Below are 13,789 nucleotides of genomic sequence, written 5' to 3' on the forward strand. Positions count from 1 at the left end.
CAGCAATAACTGGAATCAAATTATTGTTCTTGTATCTTACAAAAAATTCCAGCAATAAGGGCTAGTAATGCAAATTAATTGTTAGATTTGGTGGATGTACAAGACTCAACTAAGGGCTCTCAGAATCTCATAAGTCAGAAGCTTGTTCCAAGAGAACTAACATTTTTCATTAAGAAAAGCTTTGTACTCTTTAAATTACTGATAGAACAGGAATCACAACCCTTGCTAGCTTACATGGCAGAATGACAAGTCCTGAATTGTTGCTTTGTGGAAAGCTTCCTGAACTGATCTTGAACTTAATTTTCAATGGACAAACACTATCAATACAGCCCACACACATGATGGTATAAGGCAGAGCATTCTTATGACAAAGATCCTACTCTTGATCACAGTGGAGAGAGTAAAAAACTCATGAAAGGGTTGAAGTACTGAATTTAGTTATAGAGTTTATAGAAACCTTCAAAACTATTGCCTCTTACTCTGTATTCATTCAAATAACTGGATATGAAGGTCTGTACAGGCTGAGGAAACATTCTAGCATTTCTCGATAGCGTCTGTGACAGAAATAACCATATCACCTTCCATGACAGTAATCGATTATCAAAAACAAACAGTACATGTTGAAGTTGGTCAACCATTTTGTTCCTGAGGTGACATAATGGCTGCAGTCACCCAAGAAAAGTTGCGATTGTTTAAAAAAAAAAATAGTTCTTGAAAACTCTAAAACTGTTCTACGAAGTATCAAGGTTATTCTACATAGCACTGAAATATCCTCAGACTCAACACCTAGTCCAGTGCTTCTTGGATGAACAGACTAATTATAAGCCAAAATTTGCCATGAATGATTAGATATATGTACATAATAAAAAGTCAGGCACAAATACCACTGATTTGGAAAGCTTATTAATTTTTAGCAGTGATGATTGAATTTATTTAGTGGAAGGTCCTTATCATCTTGTCAGATTCTATTGGAGTTCTTGAAACTTGCATCTATTGGAACATAGTAGTCGTGGTTGACTTTGAATTCTCTCCTGCCCTATACCTTTATGAAGGCCTGAGCAGAAGCTGCGCCATGGGTTAGTGCTTATCTCCTCAACTGCCAGGAACAATGTTTGGTGAACACCACACAAAGGCACACAAGCTGAGGCAGCCATGACACTGAGAAGACAACAGCTACTGCTTATCAATATCACCATGAAATCCCACTCAACAAGCCAAACACAGGGAGTCCACTTCATTTGCCAAGTACTGTTAAGTCCTCCTGCAGCCTCAGTAACATCATCACCATTTGCCAATCACCTAATAATTTTCCTCAGAGAAATTACAGGAGTTACCTTTATTATTGTGTCAAAGGTGTAATTCTGATCACCCATGTTTTACAGCACTAACTCAAATGAATTCAGCAAGCTATTCCTGAGATAAGAATGTGCTTAGTGTTGAAAGATAATTGCCCTTTACTTTGATGGGCATAATTTTTACAAGCTAACTGAAGGCATTTAGGCACCATTACATAGGAACTGATCCTTTTCCATAAAACTCTAGTTGAATAAAATACTACGAGCAAAATATTTTAGAGTCCTTTTTTTCCCCTCTAGACAAGTCTTAGTAATTTTTTTCATTAGGTATGTTTATATATATGAATTTTAGTATTTAGACTTCAAAATACAATCCTGAATAGAACATGCCATAGGAACACAGGAGTAAAATTACCGTTATGCCTAAAATATTAGTATTTGCATAAAACCTGACAGCGGAACTCTACACTGGCCAAGAATTCTCAATGAGCAAATGCCACTCTGAAAGCTTTTCTTCACTCAATAAACTGTTTATATGTTTTAAAAATCACATTGTACTGGAGGCTGTTGTTCACTGTCAGGAAAATTTCTTTGCTTAAGAAGAATGAAGAGTAACTAAAAACAGGTCCACAGGGACTTCTTGAAGAAAAATAAACAACATCACAATGGCTTCTAAACTCCAAGGAGGGTGAATAAAAATTTGTCTACTATTGTAGACCAGAAGGAAAAATTCTCTAAAAGGGTTAACAAAGATCTTCCTAAGGAAAAAAATTTCAGACAAAACCACAATGTACAGCCTGCTACTAATTTTTGATGCAATGGCCATTTTCTATCAAATCTGAAAGGGACAGTCTCTCATCACCGGGACAACTCCACTCTTGTTAGCCCATACTGGTTCTGTTGCTTCTTCACACAAACACACTGAACTTGGAAGGAAGGAAGGATGTGATAAATAAGGGGGCTGAGGACACTGCATGAGGAGGAATTCCCTGTCTATGTGTGAGACCTTAAGCAACACAGGACTGTTAAAGACAAACAGCAATAGTACAGCAGATAAGAGCTGCTAATGCAAGAAGTTATATACACTGTAGGAAGATGAGGGGCAGGGTAAAATCTTGGGTGAGGAAGCACATCTGTGAATATATATGTAAACTGTAAACCATGTGTAGCTGTGAAATCTATTTAAGGAACATAGCAGTATCATGTACTTACCAAAACATGTACTTATACACATTTTAGAGATCACCAGAGAGCTGCAGGCCCACTCATGTGAGCATGCCACTTTGTTTCAAAAGCACCGATCTTACTGGTCTACCTTTAACCAGATTCCCTTTTCATAGAATCATTGGACAGCTTTAATGCATCTATGAAAAAATATGGAACTTCACAGGATATGAACTCTTCTTATACAATTGGAAAGCAGGCTATTTGCTAATAAAATGCATAAATATAACATCAGGCACAGACAAAAGTAAATAAAATACGTTTCTGCAAGAGATTAGCATAGGTGTTTCAATGGATTAGGAAGTTTCAGTGACAGAAGGTATATTTAATATACAAAATCCATATAATAAGAAGCAGTGGGAAAAAATAGGGCAACTGTCATATGTCCAAGAAACATCCTTTGTAAAAAAGCTGTCAAATATAAACACTTCACAGCAACAAAACACTCTACAACTGAACAAGGCACATTTAATTCAGAATTTACAATGTACCTTATCATGGATTTTATAATTCAAATATCCCTGAACAGCTGGACCTCTACAAACTGAAATAACATTTACCTTCTCCTGTTAAGTAACTCTTGCCTGGCATTTATGATCAGTTGGACATAAAGATTGTTGTTGGTTTGTTCTAGCAGAAAGACAGTTGAAAAGGAGTACCACCAATGCGTATAAATAGACTCAGAGTCAAATATCTGAGAAGGGCAAGATCTAATTAAGCTAAGGACCATACTGGTGTAAGAACAAAAATAGTTATAAATTTGTGATAAGGATGACCTGGCTGTTTGCAATAACATGGGCTTGGATTCACGTGTCTCAGGATGCCCCCCACTTCCAGTAATACATCCTAAAAACAAAGTAAATTTTAATAATCTAGAAAAATAACTAGAAGTTAAATCCTGTAATAGATCTGCTCATTGAAGAAAAAATTATATAGGCTCTAGATAATAATGTAAAAGTACCTATAACTCAGATGTGAATGAATTTCCAGTTGTTTAAAAATTGATTTGCAGATTTCCAAAAACCCACAGACCCTCATTCAAGCTATAAAGACTATGAAGGTTTCTTTCCAGCAACAGATATGGCTATGATAAATCTGCATAAACCCCATTACAGCAACAAACTTCAGAAGATACTTTCACTTCCTACCAATATTCCTTATTCTTATTCCTTCCCCTCAAAAATAAGGAGGAAGTAAAAATGCAGATATGGCAGCCCTTACCAACACAAAAAATAAATAACAATCTTCTTATCTTTGATGCATTCCGGAACCTGCTTTTACTCTCTCCGCTACAGAATCTCAAGAATATAACACAGAAGAATAACCAATGTACATATGGATTATATCAATCAATCAAAAGCCTGGCCCATTCATTGGCCTGTTTCGCTGGCTTTGGTAAATTTTATTCCAGAACATATTGAGAACACACAGAAATTTAGCAAGCCCATTTAGCATACTCATTGCTTTGTTCCATGGGCGCTTTTTTACTGGCTGTGAAACTAGCAAACTCAGCATTAGCAAAGTTCACGCTGGGTAAGTACACCTTCAACCTTGGAATAGATCTATTTATATTTCTTAAGGAATCATAAAAAGGATGTTCTATGGCCAATTGATCCTCCATGAGATTGAAATTTCAGTCTCAGATTTTACTAATTCTAATTAATATATTTTCAGTTATTTTCAATGGCATTTTGATTGGGTTTTGTAAGACTCATGTACAGAACATATGATTTCAATCAACCTAAGCTTTTTTTGAAAATGCAGAACAAATGAACAGCATTGTTTCATCTGAAAAAAACTTCTCTCTTTCCTTTCTCCTCTTTTTCTTTTATAGACAGGTAAAAAAACCCCACAAAACACATACAACATCCATCCAAATAAGGATGCCCTTGCTAAATCACCTTCTCTTTCACCTGAATTCCATTATATAGCACATATCCAGCTCTTAAGCAAAGATGAGTCAAGCACTCCTAGTTTAGGAATCCACAACCATAACATCACTAACATTTTCTTTCTGGACAAAAGCATACTTGAAAACGTACAAAAAAGACAAAGGAGATGCTGATCACTGCCCATACAGAGATTGACTGTAGGTTTTGATACTGATATCTAAATTTACCCTAATTACTGTTGCCTTGCTTTATAAAAATATTAAATTATTTTGGGGGACAAGAATTTTTTGTTGTCATATAGGTAGCATTCTTTTCAGCAAACAAAATTCCTTTTCAGTCTGAACTACTCTTCACATTATTTTTCACTTGAGACTGAACCAGAAATTAATTATTTACAAGGTTCTATTAAAAATGGCTTTGTGCTCTGAAAATTCTCTTTCCTATCTTTCTTTCTTGAAAAGAAAATACCTATTGCCACCAAGATTTAATTGCAACAAATGGAGGTCACTTGCTAGTATAGGGGGATTTTTTTGTGGTTTTTTTAACTGAAATGCTGTGGGTAGCAGAGTAAAGATTAAACTGTTACATACTTATATACGTATTTGCATGTATACATATAGTCATCACTAAATTTCTATTTATGGACTGGAAATTTCTAAGTAATTAAAAGGAAAAATATGGGCAGGTTTTGCAGGTGGAAAATGAATGTACTTACAGAAACTATAAGGAAATTACCATTGAGCTAATACAGTGCTAAGACTGTTGAAAAAAATGGAGTGGATGTGATGACTCTATAAATACACACACTATTGAATAAAAATTCAAGACACTGCATATCACTGTATTCTTATTCTGCCTCATTTAATACTCACAGACAGACTGTAAGAAGGTTCCAGTATCACTGGCACTGACATCTTCCCTTGAAGATTCAATTTTGTTAAGTAAAAAATCTTTTCTCCCACAATCCTCTCTTTTTTCATGCGACGTACGCTGTACAGTCTAAAGCGAACTGCATAATTCCCAATCATCTCAGACTCAACGTGATTAAATTTGAATGTCTCTGTGAAGACAGGGCACGGTCCCCGCTGGATGCTGGTTTTTGCTCTCTGTTTCTTTATAGGGAGAAGAACTAGGTGTACTTGCCACGAGCTTCCACCTGTCCTGCTGTATGTGGGAATGTCTGTGACAGCTGTCACTGTCACCAAAAGCTTCTGTTCCTGTGAGTCATAGTCAAAAGTCACATCCAGTGTGCCATATTTAGCTACTGGCTCAGGATCAAAAGGTTTAGGAAGCTGTGAAGATGATCCTTGAGCTGACATATCCTGAAGAAGAAGAAAAAGCAGCTTATTTATTTATTTATTTATTGTGTTCTATTATTAAATCTATCATGGAAACATATGGCTTTCTCTAAGCAATATGAAGTGACTGATCTTTTTGTTCATTTCATAAACAAGGTAATTAAACACTGAAAGCCTGAGGAAATGGCTGACTAGCAGCCAAGAAGAAATCAAAACACTTTACCTGGCCAATATTGCCAAAAGCCAGGAGCCTATCAGACAGAGCTCAGATTAAATTAGGCTGCAGTTATGATCTCTTCTTCTGTGCTCCACATGTTAAAATATGTACATATTTGTTATGAAATAGAACTACATTATTTCAGTACAGGCATACACATATTTTTAAGTTAACATATTATAGTGCTTTAAAAGTTGGCTACTGACCGTGAGCACAGTGAGATGGCAGCAAAGAACACAGGAATTACAACCCCTACTTGCATACACAGGTCTAACATTAGAGCCCACAATGGTTCTATAAACGTGCCAAAACAATATCATGGCTTTATTAATGTGATTTTACAAGACTTGTGTATACAGGTCAAACTACTGTTTATATTAAAAAAAAATTCACTCTTACTTGGAGACTGTTTGAAAGTTAAAATGCCATAAAGCTAACTATAAAGAACGACCATGAAATCCTATTTCAATATTTTCTGACAAACTAACTTTTTTTGAATGAACGAGCTGCAATATTAGTGTTCATGTATCTGTACACTGATGTTTAGGAAAAAAAAGTTTTTCAAAAGGTTGCACTGCATGACACTTCAGAACATTCAGCTGTTTTCATTTACCTCTGGACTAAGGACAGCTGTGCTATCACTTGGTACATCCTCTTCGTATCCTTTGTTATGAAAGCTTTCTATTTCATGTCCCGTGCTTCCCTCACTTGGACACTTATATGAACATCTTGGACTGTTGCTACACTGGGAAAATTCACATTTACCATCTCCGACTTCAGATGGCGTACACGAAAGATGAGGAGAACCACTATCATCCTGGTATGGAGGCGGCTGCAGTTCATCTAGTGGAGGTGTTCTTCTCATCCTCTGAATGCAGTTTGCTGTGAATAAGTGAAAATTCTTTACTTACTTTCTGTTTATTTACAGTCAAAACAGTTCCATGGAAAATGGCAAGTCTAAATACCTGGACAGAATGTTTTAAACCTAAAAATGCCTTTATTACTTTACGTTTTAAATTAGATAACAGATATAACTGAAAAATATTTGTTTTAAAATGGAAACAAATGATCTCCCAGATGAAAAAGATGTAGGAAAAAGCAAAGTATTAAGTACATCGCCAAAACGGACTGCATAAACCATACATAAATAAATATAGCACAAATATGACATGACAAAAATTCTAGGCTTGAATTTCAAGGATGCTTACCTTGCATAAACCTTTGTATACCTTAAGCAGTCTCAGTGCAGGTGGAATGTAGATCAAATAAGGAAACAAAACACTCCCTAAAGCCATGATATCAAACTTCTGATTACCTACGATGCTGTTGCTCACCCAGGGAGATATTCAATTAAACTCTGAAGACAAATAGGTGCTAATAAAGGCAGACATAGCTTTTTCACACAAGTGAGTTCTGATCACCAGTGAATTTAACAAGGGAAGCAGCGTATCAGATTATTAATTCTTAAGGACAGCTAAAGAGTATGTACCCAGTGTCTAGAAGTCAGACACTAGGTCTAGACGCTAAAGACAGCAGAAAAAGGACCAGGAGCAATCTTGTGCTTGGGATGAATCCCTAATGATGACCATCTTTGCTTCTCATTTACACTGGCTAGATAGATAGAAATGCGGTAATACATCTCAGAAAATAAACCTAGGCTGAATGGCTACCAATACACAAAGTTAATTAATAATAATTATATTTCAATTTTTGATCTCATATTTTACTACATAGCATTATACAGCTAACTATAGTTGTGAAAACACAGCAAGGCGTGCAGTAGCTGAAATGAAAGGAATACCAAGCATGGGTAAAATCTGTATCACATTTTGTTTACAACTTCTGTAGAGGTTTTAATGAAGATTTCAATGCCTCTCATGTAAAATTAACTTATACACTAAAATATCAAAGCAACAATGTTTTCCAGTGTCAGACATAGCACTTTCACTCACAGAAAAAAAATCTACCAAAAAAGGAAGTTAATTAAAGTAATAACATTAGAACAATATCAACTTTTATTTCGAATTCATCTAAGAAAGAAACTAGCCTTTCCCATGTGACAATGGTGGTACATTTCAGTGTCATTATTAGTTTTTTTATCCAGGATTGTCCTGCCTGTGTCCTAAATTCTCACCAAGTACATCAACCTTTTAACTGCCTCAGAGGTAATTACCAGGTAGTTGTTCAACATACCACATGAACAGATTTTATGTAAGAGTTACCCTTGGGAAACAGTCTTGGCGAAAGGCTCCCTTTTGTTCTCCTTTCCTTTGGAAGTCTGGGTTGTATCTGACTGTGGCACGCAGGAACATCTCACAGCTTCTAGCCTTTTATGCAAGTGCAAACCACCAAGATTTCAGCGCACACTGTTCATGGGAAGCAAACCCATGACTAGAAGGGAGCCAATGTGCATTGCTGATCCCCAAAGCTAGGCAACTGAAGGACAGGGACAGGACTGCTTGTCAGGGACCATATCTACTAAACAGACACGCAGAAGCCTCAAAGATAACTGGGGAATGCAGGGGTCTTCTCTGTTTGACTGGGCTCCTCATGGAACTCCTTCTAGCTTTAGCTAAGGCAAATGAGTAATTAGAACACCACAAAGCACTCCTAACAGCTGATAACACTGCCAGGAAATCTCTCTTCTCTGATAAACCCAGCCTACCATTCAGAGTTATTCCAAGTAACTCTTACAGCACTCATGCAAAAGGTCTTCTGCTGTTAGTTAGCCCAGGACCACTAATTCTTGAAACTCCAGTTCCACAGGGCTGCAAAGGAAAACAGAGCAGGCAGGGAGTCCTATACTCAAAACACAGTCATTAGCCTAGCAGATACTCATAAAACCTTACATATGAAACAGAGTTAAGTAGGACAGTTAAAATATTGAAATCGCCATGTAGGAATAGTAAGAAAGCTTTATTTGCAAAACACGGAGAGATCTGAGAAAGCACTTTTTAAATATTATATTACATAACTTGTGCCCATGAAACTTGATAGACAATTTTAGAAACTACACTGATATTTTAATCATAGCAAAATAATAATAAACATCCTTTGATTGTCTATACCATGAAAACAGAACTTCCTTTTTCATAATTTAGATCATTAAATATTCTAGCAAAATTAGAGCAACAACATTTCTGCTCATTGTTGCTAAAAGGCAACAATCAGCATTAAATGAGACGGTAACCACCGTGTAGCTGTGACTTAATTCCTTTATTTTCACTTGTAGTCTGCAAAGACTTTTAAACTCCCAGCTTTTCCACAAGCTATAGAACTGAAAGTGTGTCTGGGTAATTATCAACACCATTATTGCCTTACATGAGTAAATAAATGATGGAATGACTCACTTTTTTTTACTTTGATGAACTCCATTATATGTCCCTATGGGAAAACTGCACAGGCTGCATGACAAAAAAGTTACATTTAATGTAGGCGGGGAAGAAGTGAAGAGAAAAAAATTCTGATTAACCAGTTGTGATTCAGAAATCTCCAAAAAGTCTGCCCTAGTGTTTCAGTTTTAACTATTCATTTTCAAAAGTTCAGTTTACCAAAAAGAAACAGCATATCAATTCTTGAAACAAATATCCAGGTTTAAAAAACTAACGGCACCTCTGCCTAAACAGTCTTAAAATGTTTTTGAACAAAAGGTTTCTCTACATAAAAACACCACAAAAATTTCAAATTTTTTAAAGTGAAACTATCTCATTTAAAATAATTTCCTCCTCCCCACATTAATTGATACAATAAAATGATGGTTTCATTTTACAGTTCTCTGAAAATGCTACAAATCTGAATTAAATTAAGAACTTCTCATGACTGATTATATCAAAACCAAATTATATCACAGAAGGAAGTGAATAAAGAAACACTGAATATCTGACACTGGAGATTTTTGTTGAAAATTACACAGAAGTAACAACTAACTTCAACAATCAGTCAGTCAACATTTTGCGTAAGTATCAAAGTTTAAAATAAAAAAAACTCTACTAATGCCTGCTAGCCTGTCACTGATCGTCTCAGAAAAAAATGACTGAGGCTGAAAGAAAAGCATGTTCTAAAGTGTTTGCATATTTACGTACAGAACCACTCTCTATAACATACCTTGTGCCTTTCATTTAAGGTATAAACCAAGCCTTCTTTGTGACAAAGCCAAAGAATACCTTACAAAGACCACTAAATGTGGCTAATATCTGCTAAAGAGTTACTTAACAAGCAAATGGTTACAGTGAAAATCTAAAATTAATTGTTGCATCATTTCTATGCAAGTTTCCCAAGAAACCTGCTCTAAAAGCAGACTGAAAAGAAATTCTGCCAGTTCCTCCAGTGGAATTAAACATATTCAATTATCTGACCATTTTGGACTAAACAGGGTGCAAAACAAGCCAACATATATCCCAAACCTAGAAGATATGGATAATAACAAAGAAACCAAATCTGGTTTAGCCTGAAAGTCCTACCAGGCAGAAAATGCCAGATCAGAGGAAAGACAAAAATAAAGTTAATAGGATGAATATCCCACATCTAATGTTCCACCCAAAATACATAAAATAACTGTGCATTCTCATAATATGAGGGAAATCAAGTTGTCTAGTAATAAGTATTTATTAATACTATGTATTGCTATCAATAGGCAGACTGGAATAATCAATCCTTTCAGGCTTAACTGCTTTAATTAAAATTTTCATCCTCCTTTAGTGGGCTGGGAAAACACTCATACAGTGGTAATAGTAAAGCCCTTACTGAAGAGTGGAAAAAACAAGACCTATAAGCAAAATACCTTACAAACACAAGCAAATTAGCATTTTGCTGGTACACCCAGAAATTACTGCAGATAAACTGTCATTAGCAAAGTTAAGTCAGAAGTAAATAAATACCTTCTTTTTAGTACTGTCGGTTAAATGATGCTGGTTAATCTGTTTTCCTAAACATACAGAGGACTGACAGAGCCAAGAGGAGATGATACATGTCTTGCCGTCAAACTCAAGGGACTGTTGGCAAAATCTGACACAGCAACCTAGGCTAAAATGAGCGTTACTGAAAACAATGGGTAACTACGAGAAAACAGACAAATTTTTTCAGTATTTTTCTGAGTGGAGTAACAATTTAAAGATACACCATCTTCTTTAGGTTTTCGGTTACTATTTGAACTTTCTACTTCCAGTGTTCCTCATTTCTTCTCTGTCCTGGTTCCTAGTGAATGACCCTAGGCTGTACAGCATTTCACCATAAAGCTGGTGATGTTCCTTTCCATGCTTACAATGTTTAGACTGTGCTACTTTAATTAATTTTCCCAAAGGTTGTCAGCAGCAGAACAAACCTAGCTTTCTTTAGCCTGTATTTCCTAAGTAACGCAAAGAACATCCATCTCAACATATGGAAAGTATCCTTGTGGCTGCAATTCCCCTGTCTCATAAGCAGTAATTGACTACACTTTCACAACTTCAAGTTTCTCATATATATTACTTCTTTAAATATTCATACTATTGTGGAAGGTGGCACTGACACAAAATTTCTTTGGGAAGCAGCTTTCTGGTTGCTTTAAAACAAATAATCAATATATAAATTAATAATTTTTGCAAGTAATATTTGTAATTATCAGAATACCTTCACACTGAAACAGTACCTTTTCTTCCTCTAATATTTCTCCACATACACTATGCTTCACAACTATTTATTTTTTTACTCTAACATAAATTTCAAGTTTTCAAGCCTTCAAGGAGTTCTATGTAAACGATAAAGACAATTTAAATAAAACATAAAATGAAATACTTGTTTAAAAATTAAAGAAACCTTTCTTATTCTGAATGATTAAATACCTTCAGAGATTTCCGGTATGCAGTGCAGACAGTCCAAATGGAATTTTCATGTTTGAACTTTTCTACCATCCAAAATATTACATTGACTGAATTACCCCACATTACAACGAGTATAAAATATAAACATTAAATATTGAATGAAACCTCAGGGCTCTCCTTCCTTGAAAATAAAAAGCTTACATGTATCTTTGTGAAGAAAAAAATCCATATTACTTCAAAATAAAACAAATTATCTTGGCATTATTCACTTTCTTTTCCAGAAGACTTGTGGCACAAGTCTTGCTTAATGAAAACAGAGGAATATGAGAGTGGTAAGGGATGCCTACAGACAACAGAAAAAAAAAATCTGTATCAGCTTTCTTTTTTTGCATTTGCCACATTTTAGGCTTTTATTCACAGTTGCACTATCTTCTATGTTAAGCAATTCACCAGTAAACAAGAAAAGTAATCATATCTGTTTCGGGTTTAGTTTTGGTTTGGTTGGGGTTTTTTAATACAAAATAGTACTCATTTGTTTCCTAATGTTTAGGAAATTCCATACACTATGAGCTTAATCCTAGACCTGTGAAAATAAAAATTTACGTGTGAAGTTAGATGAAGTCCTCAGCACTGCATTTTCCTCACCTTCTAAGGCTAACTCTACTGATCATTCATTTAATAAAAAAGTTGTCTTGTTTTTTAATTAAAAAAATCCAAAATTATTGAATTATCTTTATGTACGGTTCTTAAAGCTACTTTCAATTTTCTTCCTAGAGGAAGGTCTAAGACTAATTTAAGTTACTAGTACTTGCATAGTAATTTTTTTTAATTATATGTCTATTTACATCATGAGCCTGCAGAGCTACAGTTTGGTTTTGCTTGCTGTCAAAAGAAATTTGCTCTTTTCTGCACCTATTAGAGCACTCCTGATTTGTAAGACTTTATCATTCTGTTTTACAGAGCAATACAGAAAAGCACTGCACTGGTGAAAAATTTTAAACTTTCTTTTTTCCAAACCAGAGCATTTAAACTACAAATACATTGTTAAAACATTATAGCGAACTAACTGTCAAAGATATTCTTTTGATTCCTTCCCAAATATTTTGGTCATCTTTCAATGAAAATTATACATTAGCATCTCTTGAATTAATTTTTCTTCAATTTAACTATCATTCTCTGATTCTTTGTACAGTATTTCTATTAATCCAAGTAGGAAGGAGTTCTGCTACCTGCTTCTGTATATATATTTTTCAGCTGTCCAAAATATCTCCAAATACTGCTTAAACCTTTTGGTTCAACATTCTTAATCTCTTATTGATGCAAAATATCAATTAATCAAGCTTTCCAGAACATAATCTTTTTTGTAAAAGGACACTTCAAAAGCTCTTCTTTCCTAAGACTACATCCAGCTCTAAAGCTTTTTGGAAGCAGTAAACTTTAAGAAGTGAAACTGTAAAATTATTTGCCTTGCCTTCCATAATTCTATTTCCTTAGGTAAAACATTTCTATTAAGTATTTTCATTCATCTTCTTAGGAAGAAAAATTTATTTTCTGTTCCATTCAGATGCTGGTTTCACTATTACAGTTTTTATAAGCAGCCAACTTTCCTATACATTACTTTTCAGAACACTACGATGGCTGACTTCATCACTAAACAGGTATTCCTTTGCACCTCTGTTCACTGTTATTTTTTCCTAGTTACCAGAATTACTAGAAAAACATAATATCCAAAAGATAATAAATTCACAGAATCTTCCCCCCTCTCCCACTTAAAATACATTAGAAGTCCTGCTTGCTGAAGGTGATCGACAGCCAACTTTGAAATCCTTGTCTAAGTGAAAAAGAAATGCCTTTCTTCTCCTCTGTGAAAATCCACCCAAATTCGGCTATCTCAGAGATGCTTAACATAACTTTAGAGCTTAACAGCTAAAATATCTGAAGAGTCCCCCCACTGTAAACCACCTCAGGCCCCCAAGAATCCTCATTTCTGACCAGTGTGCGCATACTAGCATACCTCTGGACCATAGCAGCAGAGTATGAACTTAGAAAATATTTTTCTGGCACT

At 35.2% G+C, this 13,789-nt stretch overlaps 1 protein-coding gene across 5 annotated transcripts in view; it reads right to left on the reverse strand.

Moving 5' to 3' along the window:
* The window catches only part of SYT14 (synaptotagmin 14), a 100,514-nt gene that overhangs the window by 32,419 nt on the left and 54,306 nt on the right, over nt 1–13,789 (reverse strand). For all 5 annotated transcript variants that reach the window (XR_011337059.1, XM_069852870.1, XM_069852869.1 and 2 more), the window contains 2 exons: nt 6,540–6,808; nt 5,284–5,733 (listed from right to left, as the gene is read on the reverse strand). Coding sequence is in view for 4 of the 5 variants with exons in the window: in XM_069852870.1 (XP_069708971.1) it covers nt 5,284–5,733; nt 6,540–6,808 (719 nt within the window). In the remaining variant the exon portion in view is untranslated. The remainder of the gene's footprint in view (nt 1–5,283; nt 5,734–6,539; nt 6,809–13,789) is intronic.

Source organism: Phaenicophaeus curvirostris, chromosome 2, assembly GCF_032191515.1.
Source record: "Phaenicophaeus curvirostris isolate KB17595 chromosome 2, BPBGC_Pcur_1.0, whole genome shotgun sequence".
NCBI classification, from domain to species: Eukaryota; Metazoa; Chordata; class Aves; order Cuculiformes; family Cuculidae; genus Phaenicophaeus; species Phaenicophaeus curvirostris.